Source organism: Fundulus heteroclitus, chromosome 20, assembly GCF_011125445.2.
Source record: "Fundulus heteroclitus isolate FHET01 chromosome 20, MU-UCD_Fhet_4.1, whole genome shotgun sequence".
Classification (NCBI taxonomy): domain Eukaryota; kingdom Metazoa; phylum Chordata; class Actinopteri; order Cyprinodontiformes; family Fundulidae; genus Fundulus; species Fundulus heteroclitus.
In genome coordinates, this window is record NC_046380.1 from 47,158,217 (window position 1) to 47,175,853 (window position 17,637).

General features: G+C 40.8%; 1 protein-coding gene across 4 annotated transcripts in view; it reads right to left on the minus strand.

Moving 5' to 3' along the window:
- The window catches only part of epha8 (eph receptor A8), a 348,864-nt gene that overhangs the window by 156,884 nt on the left and 174,343 nt on the right, over window positions 1-17,637 (minus strand). For all 4 annotated transcript variants that reach the window (XM_036151370.1, XM_036151369.1, XM_036151372.1 and 1 more), the window contains exon 6: window positions 9,229-9,544. In XM_036151370.1, coding sequence (XP_036007263.1) covers window positions 9,229-9,544 — 316 coding nt within the window. The remainder of the gene's footprint in view (window positions 1-9,228; window positions 9,545-17,637) is intronic.

Consider the following 17,637-nt stretch of genomic DNA (forward strand, 5'->3'; position numbering starts at 1 on the left):
GCATAAGGGGCTGTTTCACCACCTTTTTTGATATGGGGGATTGCCAGTCTATATATACAGGGGTTGGACAATTAAAATGAAACACCTCGTTTTAGACCACAATTGTAACGTTTCTGGCACTGGGGCTTCTAATTGCAATCAGCGCACCTGTTCTGTCTCCGCCCTACCTGCTTAAAAGCTCTGTTCCTCGCAGCCTCCAGTGCCAGAACGTCTCGAGCCAACTCGGTGAGAACTTCCAGCCTTCTTGAAAACCTGTCTGTCTGTCTGAAGCCCGACCTGTCTTTGCCCTGTTTTTTGAGCCAGCCTTGCCCCTCTTTGGATTTTGTCTGCCCGCCTGAGTTCTGCCTGTCAGCCTCTGGACCTTGGACTGCCCACCCGTGTTCTGACCCAACCAGCCTGTGAGTACCAGAGTTTGCCTGCCCCTTTAACTGTCTCTTCTATTGGATTCTCACTTGGACCTGGACCTGGAACCCCTCTGTGGACTCGCCCTCGGAAACCTTTGCCTGATCAATAGACCTCCCGATATTAGACCCGGAATGCACTAGGACAAACGGCCTTGGATTATCCCAGCACGGACCCTGCCTAACTCAGGAACCAAGAATAGCCCAGACGAGCCAGCCCACGACCAGGTTAGTGATCTAGCTTCTAGTCCACAGTTCTGTCTAGCTCTGCTGATCACTAACCTGCCGTCTCACCTTCAGGAGCTGCCAGCTGGTGAGCGTGAGCCGCACACAGCGAGAGCCGTGCAAACCCTCCCTTTAAATAAAGAATATCAAAGCGTCACTGACCTGTTTTCGGGTCTTCTGGGTCCATCCAAATACATTACAACAATAATTTATTAGTGTGGTGTAGGACCTCCTTTTGCGGCCAATACAGCGTCAATTCGTCTTGGGAATGACATCTACAAGTCCTGCACAGTGGTCAGAGGGATTTTAAGCCATTCTTCTTGCAGGATAGTGGCCAGGTCACGACGTGATGCTGGTGGAGGAAAATGTTTCCTGACTCGCTCCTCCAAAACACCCCAAAGTGGCTGAATAATATTTAGATCTGTTGACTGTGCAGGCCATGGGAGATGTTCAACTTCACTTTCATGTTCATCAAACCAATCTTTCACCAGTCTTGCTGTGTGTATTGGTGCATTGTCATCCTGATACATGGCACCTCCTTCAGGATACAATGTTTGAACCATTGGATGCACATGGTCCTCCAGAATGGTTCGGTAGTCCTTGGCAGTGACGCGCCCATCTAGCACAAGTATGGGGCCAAGGGAATGCCATGATATGGCAGCCCAAACCATCACTGATCCACCCCCATGCCTCACTCTGGGTATGCAACAGTCTGGGTGGTACGCTTCCTTGGGGCTTCTCCACACCGTAACTCTTCAGGATGTGGGGAAAACAGTAAAGGTGGAATCATCAGAGAACAATACATGTTTCAAATTGTCCACAGCCCAAGATTTGCGCTCCTTGCACCATTGAAACCGACGTTTGGCATTGGCACGAGTGACCAAAGGTTTGGCTATAGCAGCCCGGCCGTGGATATTGACCCTGTGGAGCTCCAGACGGACAGTTTTGGTGGAAACAGGAGAGTTGAGGTGCACATTTAATTCTGCTGCGATTTGGGGAGCCGTGGTTTTATGTTTTTTGGATACAATCCGGGTTAGTACCCGAACATCCCTTTCAGACAGCTTCCTCTTGCGTCCACAGTTAATCCTGTTGGATGTGGTTCGTCCTTCTTGGTGCTATGCTGACATTACCCTGGATACTGTGGCTCTTGATACATCACAAAGACTTGCTGTCTTGGTCACAGATGCGCCAGCAAGACGTGCACCAACAATTTGTCCTCTTTTGAACTCTGGTATGTCACCCATAATGTTGTGTGCATTGCAATATTTTGAGCAAAACTGTGCTCTTACCCTGCTAATTGGACCTTCACACTCTGCTCTTATTGGTTCAATGTGCAATTAATGAAGATTGGCCACCAAGCTGGTCCAATTTAGCCATGAAACCTCCCACACTAAAATGAGAGGTGTTTCAGTTTCATTGTCCAACCCCTGTATATAGACGCATTGTGCTGTATATGTGCTTCTAGCTTGTGGTTTCTACTTCATTCAATCTCGCAAATATGCTCAATTGGCAGACATCAGGGAAACTGTCAGGCAGGTGAGACATCCAAGGTCAAAGTTAGTGATAAAGGAAGAGAGGAACCGATAGAGAGAGGGATCAGAGGCAACAGAGGAGAGAATTGCAACGGATCTGGGAGAAGAGAACGAGCGGCAGTCAGAAAATGTCTCTCTATCTCTCTCCTCACTTCACGTTGTTTACGTCGGTAGAGAGAAAATCAAATTTGGGCCGAAAGTTGTATTTACAAGATTAAATTGAGTGACTCGGTCTCTAGGTCGCGCAGCACCTACAAACAGCGCTGCTCATGGAGCAGTGACTCTGAACCACTACAAGCACTGATGCGCATGACACACCACACCGCTGCTGCTGGTGGTAAAACTGAGTGTTAGAAAAAATGGTCGTTGTTTTATGACTATGCTCCCACACAGAGCTACAATACATTTCACTGTGATTCAGATAGGTGCAGTTCATTTTAAAGATGCGGTTTTAGCGCGTATTCAGACAAGAACAGGGAAACCAGCAACCGGTGGTGGGGGCTGCGGGGAGCTGAGGTGAGTTGCCATGGTGTGTTTACCTGCTGTGAAACAATCAGGAAAAAATGTTTTATTTCTCTGATTAACAACAGCTGTATGGAGCGCTCTGTTATTGTTACTCTGTGCTGCCCTAACGAAGTCTCCCTCTCCCGTCATCGGACACAAATCAAATCAAACTTCTTCGTGTTTGTATTGTGCAGCGTAAATTGTGAGTCAGACTCAGATTTAGAAGCTGGTATATGAAATAAAAAAGTGAGAACATGCACAGGTATATCATCAGAGTTTAATCTGTGACTGCACCTGGATGGTCTCTGCTTGAGAGACGTTTCAGGTTGTGGAGGTGTGACCGATCTTTCTCTGGATCCACGCTGAGCCACCGATGCACCTGAAAATCCTCAGAATTCTGTTGGATGTTGTGTGTAACTTTATTCTAATTTTATTTCCATAACCTTTGTTATGATGGTTGTGGTGTTGTAACTGTAACGGCAATTTTTTTTTTTTTTTTTTGAAGATTGGGGGTGCGTCAACCCAGTTGGGAAACAGAAGGGGGTGCACGGCTAAAAAAGTTTAGGAACCCCTTGTGTAAACAATTATGGAACCAGGTTATTGTAACTTTTTCTTCCATTTCCTCTTACGCTTAATCTATACAGGGTGTGTGTCTCAATAATGATGAAGCATTTTAAAAATATTAACCAGCTATAAACCTCAACAACCTTAAGCTAGCACTAGCTTTTATTAGCTTGAAGAACAGCCTCCTCCAAGTTTCGCTACGCAAAGCTCTGCTGTGGGAATTCATCCAGAGAAGTAGCAGGACTACACACCAGCGCGCACCCCCGCAGCAGTTTGGAAAGGTCTTAGGGTCTTCTCTAAGGAGCTGGAGAGTGTTGCCAGATAGCGTGATATCTGGGTTTGCCTTCTGGATCCCTTGCCCCAGAGATCTGAGATGGATGGATGGATGGATGGATGGATGGATGGATGGATGGATGGATGGATGGATGGATAACCCTGTGGCCGTATTTGCAAAGATTCTCAGAGTTCTCTTAAAGAGCTCCTATCTTAGCTTAAAGATTCCCACCAAGGAGTCTTAGCTTCAGAGTTTAGATAGTTGCTGAGAACGATTCTGAGGAAGGAGACGACAGAAATGTTAGTGAGTTGGTGTTTGACCCCTTTGCTAGGTGTGACGCTGTCTTTTAAGAGGTGTGATTGGTTGATGGAAAAAACAAATGCGCTCCTAGTGATCTAAGGAGAGGATGTGCATCATGAAGATCAAAATTAGCACAAATAGATAATTGTCACAGCATAAAAATGTTTGAATTAAACTTATTTACATCCTCATCATTTTGACTTGCTTGTTATGTTTACTCGCCATACTGGACATTTTACTATTTCATCCGTTTGATAATAATGCACACTCAGCTGTTAACATTTTACTGGGATTGTCTGCTTGTATAAAGAAGTTGTATTTGGCCGAAAGACTGACACAAAAAAAGAAAAAAGGTGGAACATGGAGAGGAGCAGGGCCTCTGTCCTCACAGCTCTGGGAGAAGAATAGAGGAGTATTGAAAGGTAAATTAGTCTCTGGAACACAATGCGAAGACGCGGACTTTGAAGTACAGATCAATGCCTCTTTTTCTCTGTGTCTTGCTGCTTTTATGCACCAGCCTGGAAAATGAGAAGTACTACATGCAGTAATCCAAAGCCAGAGAGGAGATGGCATCACACATGCAAACTTCTAGATGATCATTTAAGCTACTGACATCATCATGTACAATACAGAAAAGGCTTTCTCACCTCTTTTATCTTGTCTAGTGTGTGTATTTATGTTATATTTATATTTTATATTTTTCTACAACTATTTCCATTTCTGCTAAAAAAGTTTATGGAGAGCATTTCTGTGAATAATATAAGAATAGCTGTACCATAATCTTATAGTACCAATTTGATTCATTATGTATTTTGGCATACTGAAAATTAACTCAACCTGTTTTTCTTTTATACTACTTTGAGTTAAAATGTTTTATATTGTTGTGAGTTGTCTTTTGCTATGTAAGAAACTGAACTGAAATAAACTAAACAATATGTACATGTGCACATAGAAGGTGGTTGCATAATGGGAAAAAGAATGCAAAAAGTATTTATACTTGAAATGCTTAATCCTGCTGCATTTATGTTGCAGGAATCTTAATTTCTCAAATGAAATACAGCAATATATCTATTTTGACATTACATGTTGTAACAGAAAACATGATTAGCAGAGAATTTAGGATTATAAAATACCATTTGTAGGCTTAGGGGGTAAAATTCTTTTGATATTCAGGGCTGCTGCCTCTTATTTGTTTTTCACAATTGAGTTGTGAAACTGCATTCTATTTTGCCAACAACTCCAAAATACACTATACGGATGTAACTCAATACTATTCCTGTTGCTTTTTTCAACTTCCTTCACATTAACTGAGAGGAGCAAAAATTTATAAAACTGTGAAAGAAACTGTTAGAGGTAATAAATATAATGTAGTAAAAAAAATCCAAATCATATGTTTTTGTACCCTTTTTAAAAAAATACTTTTTTATTTAATAGATAGGGAAAATGCATACATAATGACCAGAATGTTAAAATTACACAAATCTAATAATTTCAATCACAACAGTAAGCATTTGTTTAACATTAACCACAATAAAGCAGTGGGTCAAGTAGGAGATGAACTGCTTTTGGAAATGGTCCAGTGTGAAACCAGCCTCAGTTCAACCATACCATCTGCTCAGTTTACTGCACAGGCACGACTAATGCATCACTGACAAATGCAGAAGAAGTCTGGATCAGCTGTATTACTCAAGTCCCCGTCTTCAACACAACATACCAAATGTAATATGAAGCTGAAGCGAAAGTTCAATCGAAGAAACTCATCGCCTGCTTCCAATGAAAGGCCGACCCGCCTCTGATGTGAGCCAATCAGCTACGAACCGCACCTTCATGAAGCCAATCAGCATCCTGCGCTCATCTTAAAAGCAACTTCAAATCCACGTCTCAGCCTGCTAACCAGCAAGCAAACATGCATCATGTCGGATTTCAAATCAGATGTCCGATTCAACCCACCCCCAACCCCTTCTCCACCATCGTAGCTGAGTTCATCTAGCTTCCATGACGTTCCTCCATCCTCAACCCATCAGAGTGTTTTCTCTCTTCAGTCTTCATCACTCCCTATCGCCTGTTATTGGTCCGGCAGAAGACCACCATGTTGAGCCCGGTTCTGCCAGAGGTTTCTTCCCAAAGGGGAGTTTTTCCTCTCCACAGTCGCTTCATGCTTTCTCATCATGGACAGTTCATGCAAACCTGTGTTTATCAAGTTGGACATCTTTCTTAAACAGATCATCATATGGACTGAACAAACTTCTTCTATCTCCACTCCACCACCAGTTTCAGACCTGGGGGGGAACATCCCTGTTCTCATACATCTACTTATGCGTATTAAAGTATAATTCAGCATTAATGTTCCTGCCGAGGTCTGAGCGCCAAAGGCTTAAAATATTGTGTCAATAAAATCCTTCTAATTGCCATTTCTTTCTCTGTGAGCTTTTCAGATTGAAATAATCTACACTCTAGGGTGCAGATTATGCAGGATGCACTCTAGTGTAGGGTGCATCTTATACTAGGATGCAGTGGTTTGATCTGTTGTGATCTGATGTTTTACTGACAACATTGCCACAAACTCAATGACTTTAATAATGTTATCTGTGATATATATTTCTACTGTTTGATACTTGTGGGAGACTTCAACATTCATATTAACAATCCTCCAGACAGAGGTGTAATATATTTAGGTGACATATTTAAACATTTTGGTTTGATATCTCATGTTAAATAGCCAACTCACAAACGTGGACACGTTTTGGACTTGATCGTCAGTGAGTTACTGAATGTTTCCAAGGTCTCTATGATTAATGCTGCCCTTTCTGACACCTGACATCTTTGTCGCATAATTTCCACTAACTCAATCAGCAGGAGATAGGAAAACACATTTTTAGGACAATGGTACGGAAACCTTTAACCAGGTTTACTGTTCTACTTTGCCTTTGCTCTGTATCTCAGTAGGTGAACTACTGTACAATTTAGTCTGAAATTTCATGCATCATTGACTGCATTGCTCCAGTTAAAGAGAAGGTTGTGTCCGGGAAGAGGATATCTCCATGGAGAAGTGTTGAAAAGCTGAACGGAGGCGGCGGATGACTAGACTCTAGTTTCACTATAACATCTGGAAAGACAAATTTTACAGATGTAACTTCCGTTTGGAAAATGTAAATGAACCTTTCTTCTCTGAGATCTTCAGCAAAATCATTAAAAATGCTTGTGTCTTATTGGCCTCAGTCGACAGGATAACAAACCCACCTGTTCCTGTGGCATCTGAACAGGGTCTGCAATGAATTTGCTCTCATTTACTGAGAAAATCCAAAAGATTAGAAGAAGTACAGTACCAATATTATCTCCAATTAGAACTATTTTTGACTAAATGTTTCAATTCTGCCAAATAAACTACAAAAACTTGGAAGAAATTGTACATCAACTATAGGCGCCTCCTCCTGCTGCCTTGCATTTTACCCATACTTCATTTAATAAGCATATCCCTGACATATGACATCTGTATAAATGCAGGCTGTGGAAGAATTACAGTGCTGGTATCGTTGGACCTCAGTGCAGCATACAACACTGTTGATCATTTTATTCTATTGAAGTGGCTGAAAAACTTGGTTAGCCTTTCTGGTAACAAATGACTGAATCTTACTTGATCAACAGAAAACACATCAGCGACCACAAACATTAAATGCAGGGTTCCCCAACGTTCCATCTTGGTGCCCCTCCTATTTTACATCTACATGATCCCCCTACCCCAGATTATAACAAACAACCAGATAAATGACTATAACTCTATGTAGACCTTACACAGCTCTATGTCACCAGGTGACCAGGTGACTATGAACCCATTCAAGCACTGAGTAAATGCATGCGAGAAATCAATGAGTGGATGTGCAGTACTTTTTCATCAGCTGAATAGAAATAAAACTGAAGTAATAATTTTTGGGCAATGGAGGAGTGACCACGTGTTAAGAAAACTAACCGAGTCAAAACTAACCACTGATCAGAGCTGAAATCTGATTACACAGAGCATAAATCAGTCTGGCCCAAAACAAACCAGACAAATCAGAGCGCGAGAGGCAGGACTTTACGATGTGTCACTCTCAGAATTACCCATAATGCAGCAGCACTTTTATGCTACAGGCAAGATACATATGCAGATTTTTGTTGCTTGGTACCATGGAAGATTAAGAAAGTGCATGAGAGTACACCATGTACCCTCTGAGTTTTTTAAGACAAAAGCGGCAAAAAAAATCTTTCAATGGAGAGTTTGCTCGATGGCATGACATGTTTGTGCGATGTTTTTTGCATCACATCCGTAGTTATCCATTTGGTTCTAACCTGTTGACATTGACCCTGTTAGTCCCGCCTTTGAAAACACGTGCTCTACCAGCTCCTTATCAGGCTGATATGCAGTGTATACAGCGTAAGTCAGTCTGGCTGGCCAGGCTAGAAATCTGAACCTTCCAGAAAGATATTGAAAAAGTCAAGAATTTATCCATTTTCTGTACAAGCTTATGTGTGCAGGGTCATGGCTGGTGCCTGTCAGTGGACAAGAGGGTACACCGTCACAGGGAAATACAAAGACATACAGATCAAACAAGCATGCACATGCACACTTGAGGGCAATTAAAAGTTACTAATTAGGTTCTTGAACCGTGGGAGAAAGCTGGAGTGCCCAGAGAGAACCCACACATGCACAGGGGGAACCTGCAAACTCCATGCCTATGTCAAAGATAGGGTTTGAGCCCAGGGCCTTCTTTCTGAAAGGCAAAAGCGTTATCACCTGCAGCCTTCAGTGAGTCAAATTGTTGTGAACACATCTTCACAGGTCTACCGAAAATGAAGATCTGACAGTTGCAGGTCCAAAATGCTACATCTCTCATCCTCACTAAAACTAAGAAAGTAGAGCACATTGACCCAGTTCTGAAGTCCTTACACTGGCTCCCTGCATCTCAGAGAAAATATTCTAAAATAGCTTTAACATTTTATAAATCACTGAATGGCTTAGCACCTACATTACAGAACCCAGGTCTACGGGCACAAGTGTACTCTGCATACCCATAACCAGAACCAAACATGAAGAAGCAGCATTCAGCTCTTATGCTCCACTTATCTGGAATAAACTCACTGAAGACTGTAAAAGTGTTGAAACCCTGAGTTATTTTAAAACAAGGTTAAAACCCATTCCTTTATAGTTGTCTTTGAATCTGAACACATTAGTTTAAGTTTGTAGTCCAACTTTTTCATACCACTGCTATTACGATTAGGCCACTGCTATGAAGTTTCCTCTGTTTTTCTTTTCTTATATTCTATTCATGTAAAGCACTTTGAATAGTCCTGTTACTAAAATGTGCTTTACAAATAAACTTGATTGCCTTGAATGAATAAAAACCATGCAAATCTACAGAGGGAGGAGGATTAATTTGAGCTCCTGACTTACCTACGCATGATTCTCTGTGCTCTTCAAAGCCAGCGGAGCACACACACCTCCCAATGGGCACCAGCCACTCGCCCTCTGCGCTGCAGTACATCTTAGGGGTATCCCTCTCCTCGGCATGGTCAACACACTGACCTCTGACCTCCACCAGTGAGGATGAGTCAGCCCCTGTCACCACGTCCGTGAACACTGCCAAGTTGCGGCTAACCCCCACGCAGTGCTTGTAGTACACCCGCACCGAGGTGAGAGCGATGCAGGCACCGATGTCCTGGAAGGCCAAGTAGAAGCCTCGTCTGTTCAAAGGGCCCACGCCTCTCACCTGTGGCCAGAGAAGAACTTCTAAATACTACTTTTGGCTGGTACAATACAGTGGGTTGCAAAAATATTCATTCCCCTAGAACATTCCCACATTTTGTCCCATTATAACCACAAACAAATATATTCTATAGGAATCTAAAGTCAAATAAAAAGTCAAAGACCAACACATACAATATACAGTTGTAAAGAAGAAAATAAATTATACATGATTTTTTTTTTTACAAATAAAAAGCTGAAAAGGGCATTATGCAAAAGTATTCAACCACAATGAGTAAATACTTTGTGGAACCACCTTTTGCCACAATTACAGCTGCAAGTCTTTTAGGTATGTCTCTACCAGCTTTGCACATCTAGTGACTTTGACTTTGCAAAACCGCTCATGCTCAGTCAGCTCTCACACATTGCTATACCAGGCTGCATAAAACGTAACACAAACAGCTCATAATCCAAGCATTTACAATCCCATAATAGAAACATTACAGCTTGGGTTCTAAGATCACCTCCGAACTATCTCTTCTGTAACAGCTGCACTCAGGAAGGAGACTAGAAGGGCCCGCTATGGGCTTCACTCTCCCCTCATTTGTCAAGGTCAATGCTTGCATATTTTCTGTGTGGGACTGTAAATGTTTGGATTATGAGTTAGCGTTAGGTTTTAGGAGGCCGGGTATAGCAATGTGCGAGGGGCGGTGGCCTCAGATTCAAACGAAACCAGGGAGCAGAAGTGGGGACAGGCTGTGGGCTAGCCAAGGTTGAAATTACTTTATCTCTACTCTGGTTCTCAATAAAATCCTGGAACTTGATGGAATCACCATTTCATTTTATTTAATAAGTAACAGAGATGAGTCATCATTATTCCCCATAACAGTTGGCCAAAAACTTCCATTTTAGTCTAATCTCACCAAAGCACCTTCTTCCACATGTTTGCTGTCTCCCCAACATGGCTTCTGGTAAACTGCAAACAGGGCTTATTATAGTTTTCTTTTTAACAATAGCTTTCTTCTTGCCACTATTCAATAATGTCCACATTTTTGCATGACTAATAGTTGCCATGTGGACGGATTCCCCCACCTGAGCTGTGGATCTCTTCAGTTCGTTGAGAGTCACCATGAGCCTTTTGGCTGCATCTCTGATCAGTGCTCTCCTTGTTGGGCCTGTAAGTTTAGGTCAATGGCCTTGTCTTGCTAGGTCTACAGCTGTGCCATATTCTTTCCATTTCCAGATGATGGATTGAACAGTCCTCTGTGAGATGTTCAAAGCTTGGAAAAAGCCTGCTTTAAACCTCTACACAACTTTATTTCTGACCCGCCTGATGTGTTCCTTGGACTTCATAATGCTGTGTGCTCCACTATATTCACTTAACCAACCTCTGAGACCATCACAGAGCAGCTGTTTTTGTACTGAAATCAGATCAAACACAGGTGGACTCTATTCAGTCATTAGCAATCATCAGGCAACTTCTGAAGGCAACTGGTTGTACTCAGAGAAAAGGGAGCTGAATACCTTAGAACACACCACATTTTAGTTTTTGTATTTGTAAAAAAAAAATTAAATCATATATAATTTTCTTTTTACTTCACAATTGTATACCACTTCATGTTGGTCTATCACATGATATTGCGATAAAATGTGTTTATGTTTGTAGTTGTACTGTGACATAATGTGGAAAGGTTCAAGGGGTATGAATACTTTTGAAAGCTACTGTAAATAAACTTGTATAGTTCAACATACAGTGTTGAAAAAAACATGTACAATGTTACATATTCCTCTTTTGCTCTCTACAATGATTCAGATTATCAAACAGATTTTAAAATCAGACAAAGATAAATTGTTTAAACACAAAGTGCAAAAAATCTATCCAAACCAGGCTAATGCTATGTGAAACAAGTAAACAGCCCCCTTGTGAAATCAGAAACACCCAGGCCTATCATGAAATCACATGAATCACAAAAAAGTGGAGCACCTATCTGACAACCTGAAGTGGGAGAAAAGGTATTAAAAAACAGCAAATCATCTAAAGAATTTCAGTAACAGATCAATGACAAAATAAAGACATTGATTAATCATGAAAGGGATACAAAGGCATTTTTAAAGGTTTGGTACTCAGTGAAACACAGTCAGAGACAATATCCCCAAACAGAGAAAACCTTGTACAAGGCTGAAGCTTCCTAGGAGCATCTGGCAGGCCAAATTTACTCGAAGAGCAACACAAATCTTCATTGACTAGGACACAGAAGAATGAAGGACAATGTCTAAAGCACTGCAGAGCTTACTTGCTTCAGTTAGGTCAAATCATCACCCCTTCATCATTATGTTTGACTGTTAATATGAGGTGTTTGTGCTAATGTGTCTGATTTTACCAAACATGATGAGGTGCATTATGGGCAACCATCTGGTTATTTTGGTCTAATCTGCCCAGAGGACATTGTTCTTGATGTTTTGGGATTCACTCACATGCAATTTGGAATTCTTAGTCATGCTTCCATCCTCTTTTTAGAAAGAAGTGGTTTTCCCCTGGCAATTATTCTAAACGCTTCATTCTGGTTTGGTCGTTGTCTAACTATACGGTCATAAAATTCATAAAATCATAAAAATTAAACATCCTAAGAGTCAGAGATGGAACTCTTTTTTTTTAACTCTCTGAGTATTACAGTCTGATGCCAGGTGATTTTACAGGAACGCACACAACTGCTAAATGTGGCAACTGTCTTTAATGTTTTCCTCTTGGGAATTGTCTTTGTCTCTGTTAAATGGTGAACCTCATATTGGTTGGAAAGGGTGCCATTACTTCTTCACAGATATACAATATGCAAAAATAGTTTTTCCAAGGCTTTTGGAAAATTTTTCATGTTGTTGTTTATTTAGGCACTGTTTTAACTTAATTAGTAACTGATGGACATTCCTTTCTTGAATAACAAATAATTTACCACAGGCTATTTTTCAGTAACCAATACATTGTTCTGCTAATTAAGAACTTTCTAATCCACTGTAGTTATAAAGTCATCACGTATAACTTTTCTGAAAAAAAAGAAGACTAATCAAGAAGCCCAGTCAACAGACTCAGCTGGACATTCCAAAAAGTTCAAAGGGATAGTAATTTTAGTCAATGTTAGTTCTAATTCAGCCTGGAAAGACTCATGCTGACAGAAAAGGTAATTAGACAGATTTATTGACATGTCTCAGTAAGAGTACTTTGGTGCTCAGCCCCTGGCATAAGATGTGAAATTTGTGAATGGCTATGAGCTTGGATGTTTAATTTTAGGATCAGGATTAGTGAAGTCTTCCCCCAGTGGTCCGTAAACTGGTGGTGGAGGCCGGAGGAGAGAAGGAAGCCAAGAGGAGCCATGGGGAGCCAGGAGAAGCCTTAGAGCGCGAAGGAGGAGATGGGGTGGAGGTGGGTCAAAACTCAGCTGAAGAGCAGGAGAATCCATGAATGGAGGGCTTTATAAGTAAAGCCTTGGCCGAGATAGGAGAGGACTTGATGCAGATTGGTTGGATCACGGGTACATGATAAGACAGTCTGGGAATCCTGGTGAGTTCTCCAGTCTGAATTTATGTCTAAATTCCATTTTACCCTCCCTAATAAAACAATTCTCTAACTTATTTTTCTACAATTCACAAACAAATTTGGCAAATAGTCTGATTCCATGTCAGACACAAAAGAAAAAAAATGTAATGTCTTTATATCATGGATGTGTCTTTAACAAGTTAATTTCAATTTATTAATATAAAAAGCATTAACAAACAAAAATGCACACATTTAACTGTGGAATGTAAACCGGTATGTGGTCTGAACTAGTGTTTAAGTGAGTAAATACAAGATGTCAGAGTGCCGACGAATGCAACACATAATCATCTTTGAGCTACATATGGGGCTTTTGCTGGTGGCCGAAAGCAAAGCAAAGCGAGCCAGGGTAAAATAAATAAAAATATTCATAGAGGAACACAAAATACAGCAACAATGTAAAGTTATGCTATAAATGGCTTGCACTTGTATAGTGCTTTAACTAGTTTGACGACCCTAAAGCGCTTTACACTACAGTCATTCACCCACACATTCACACACTGATGGTGGTGAGCTATGTTAGTAGCCACAGCTGCTCTGGGGCAGACTGACAGAAGCGAGGCTGCCATACATCGGCGCCACCAGGCCCTCTGACCACCGCCAACAGGCAATTCAGGTGAAGTGTCTTGCCCAAGGACACAATGACTGAGACGGTTGGAGAGGGGGTCAAACCGGCAGCCTGCCAATTGTAGGATGAACTCCCTAACTACCGCGCCACTGTCGCAATGCAATAAGAAGACAACATTCTGCCTATATGTGGGGTCAGCACTATGAAATTATTTTTACAACATAGGAGTGAGACTGCAGCCAGAACTTGATTTGCATTATTTAATAATTGTCCTAAAACATATTTCCTTGTTTAAACAGTACTGCAGAAGGGTTTTGTACAACAAAATATTAACAAAATATACAGTGAAAACTGAACGGCAAATGCTAAAAGAGTGGTGGTGATGTCAATAAGCTACTATTAAATGTAGAAAAAACATTGTTTTAGGTAATAGAAAAGCAAAACAATGTCAACTCAAAATTGGCAAGGTTGTACTTGAAAGTGTTTTTTCACAAATTTTGTAGGAATCAATATTAATGACAAGTTTAATTTGAAATTGCATTTAAATACTCTAAAATGTACAAACTTATTGTCATATTATTTAAAACCAAATCATTTGTAAATCAAATGCACTTTATATTTAGTATAATTCTCTCGTCCTTCCATGCCTAAATTATTGTGTGGAATTATGGGGGAATAATTATAACAGAAACATTCAACCTATTTTCCTATTACAAAGGAAGCTATCAGAGTGATCAACTATGTAGAATATTTCGGTCCAACCTATCCACAGTTTACAAAATTAAATATTTTAAAATTAAATGATCTTGTTGACCTAAACACAGCAGTTGTGATGTACAAAGCACACAATCACATGCTTCTTCAATGTATCCAAGAATTGTTTCAGACTTGAAAGTCGACTTACAATCTCAGAGGTGTTGGGTTTTTCCATAAAGCTAAGGTGAGAAGAAGTTTAAAAAGCATTTGTCTATCCATCAGAGTAGTCAATCTATTGAATTCTCTGGACAATAAACTTAAAGAGTTCTAAAACAATTAAAATATTTTAAAAAATGTACAAATCCAAATACAAAATTACAAAAAACTTGATTACTGGTGCTCAGAAACCAAGGAGACGGGAGTGAGAGGGAGAAGAAAATGAAAGATTGTGTATGTATGTACTGCATATGCATAGATATATATTACAATGGAATTAAAATAAATGATGATAGTAATAGTTTATGTATCTGCTACACTGAAACCAGGAGCTTTAGTTATTGGAATAACTTATAAGCTAAAAAGCTTCAGGCTATAACCTTTTGATCTTTGTAACACGCATGATATAAACTTGTATTTAATGAATGTAACTGAACTTTGATGAACTGTTGACTGATGCTCGATTTGTTCAAGATCGAATAAGCTAATAATAATAAACTAAGAAAAAAATATTGCTTGTTGAAAAAGTGTAGCATTTTACTGGTTGACATGCAATCCATATTGTCATGTGTAAGGAAATTGTGTAATTAGTCTATGGAAAATTTTGACAGTAAAGTTAGTCAATTAGAAGTAATACCATCTCAGAAACTTGATTTCTAAAAAAGAAAAAAATTGTGATAACTAAAATAGATCATTCAATCTGTGTCAAATCTTCATCCTTCTTCAGCCAATCACCCTGCAAGACTTCGCTTATAGAGCTCTACATCCATGAATTCTCCTTAGCTGTGACCCTTCTCCACTCCATCTCCTCCTTCACCCTCACAGACTCCACCAGGCTTCCTTATCTCCTCCGGTCTCCACCATCAGTGTCCGCACCCCGGGGCGAAGACTTCACTAATCCTAATCCTAAAATGAACGTCCAAGGTCAAAGAGATTCACAGCTTTCACATCTTCTGCCAGGGTCCGAGCGCCAAAATACTCTCTGATTTATTTCAATTAACCTTTCTAATTGCCTCTTTTGTCTATTTGAGTCTCTCCAGGTTGAAATGCTATTTGTCCATACTGCCAAGCTCTAAATAAGTTAACAAGGTGAGAGAGAAAAAAATGAACATGTGTTAGTGTTGCTATGCCAACATGCTAATCCAAAAATATTTTCTGATTTTATTTTATTGCCTTTTGGTGCAGAATATGGGTTTGGTGTCAAAGAACATATTCTACATGAGTCGGATTAAAAAAAAAAACAATTCCACAGAAAAATCCAAAGACTGAAATGTGATTAGATTTGGGCAAATCTGGAAAGTCTCAATTAAAAACGCACTGCTTGTGCGGGGACATTGATTAATTTAAGACCCTCACTGTGCTATGGTTATCAGATTTGGACAAAGATGTTTTCTCACTCTGCAGATATCCCCTAAATCTATGGTAGGTTTCTACAACCCCACCATCCCTGAGGCACCACAGATGTGGAGCCTTGTTGTTGAGGAGGATATGCCATTAGAGTGCTTATCAGCTTTCCTGCATCATGATAGAATGAAGGTGAAGGTACTGTATTATCCAAATATGCAGTCTGCTGAGTTCGACTTAGCATATCTGGCTTAATGCAATCACATGTTCTCTGTTTTAGGTTATTTTTTGCATTATAAGATTGCCATTGCCTATAAGCTTGCCTGTTGGGAGGGTGGATTGATGTTTGTGTTCTCTCATCAGTTTCCCTCATCAGACTGCTGGAGATTTAGGGAAGTAAATGATGACCACTCTTCACCTGATGATCAGCCTTGTTGGTAGAGTCAAGCCCCCTGTGATCTTGTTTATTCATTTTTTGTGTATCTTTATCATTTCAGCTTGGTTTTGTGCCAGATCACAGTTACCGCTCCAACTCTGGATTCCTCCCACACATCTCCCTCTTGGAACTCACGGTCGTCCATTGCAGGTCTGACATCTCCAGCCTCCATCTGCTTTCCTGCTGTCTTCGGCGCTCTGTTCTTGCCACTGGCAGGAACTAAAGCCCCTCCAACTCCACTCAATCGAAACTCCCTCCAGGAACACAAAACCTCACCTTTATGTCTTTCACTCATTTCTGGCTTTTCCATTGCTCCTCCAATTCTGTCCGTCCTTCTCCAGATGGTAAGCCACTTTCAAAAATCTCCTTCTGCCCTTGTTTACTCTTGGCCAGATCTAACTGCTCCTTTCCATTCCAGATGCTGCCGACCCATAGATCTATAATCCACTGTGTCGTGCACATTTGCACCCAGCATCCTGCATAGGATTCTGCTTGGGGGTCAGGTTATTGCCTCAAAACACGACAAGAGTAATTCTTCAAAAAGAATGACACGTTCGAGTAAACAAACTGAACTGAATCACGTCATTACCTGATTTGTTCATTTCTCAGTTCTGTTGAGAAGGAGGTCAGCGCATGTGCTGGTCGGTACTGGAACTTCTACATTCTGTAATGGAGGTGAATCTCAACAAAGCACTGACTGCAAAGTGGTTCTTTCTATAATTTCCTCTTACGGGGGATATGCTCTCATGCCACTGGGAATGATATCAGTTTCTCCAAGCTAACTGCCAATCACGAGTCAAGCACAGTAAGTCTATTTTAAATGTGAAGGAAAGCTGAGAGCTATTGGCAGGGCTAATATCAACCCACCCATCCTCCCTGATAACTATTTTTTTGCAGGTAGTTCTTTTGTGTGGGAGTGAGTTCTCAATGGCTGGTTTTCAAACCTGTGGAAGAAGCTGTTGAGATGGCCAGCTAGTCAGGCGGTAATCAGAGCGTGGAGGGAAGGGCTTTGTATCTGGCAAAGGGGTTCAAACTCTGCCAAGCTTCTGCTGGGTCATTAGCTAAGAAGCTGTTTTTATCTTCAATTAGCTGCTATAATTTTCTTGGTCAAGTCTGTTTCTTGCCTCCTTTTACAGGGCCCGATCTCCACTGCTGTAAGCCTCTTTGGTTTGAAGCAGCTTCCACAGATGTAAAGAAACCCATGTTTTTTAGTTTTTTATGTGTGTAGTTTGGTCTGTTTTGTTTTGGTCTGCCCACACATTTCCTCGAAAA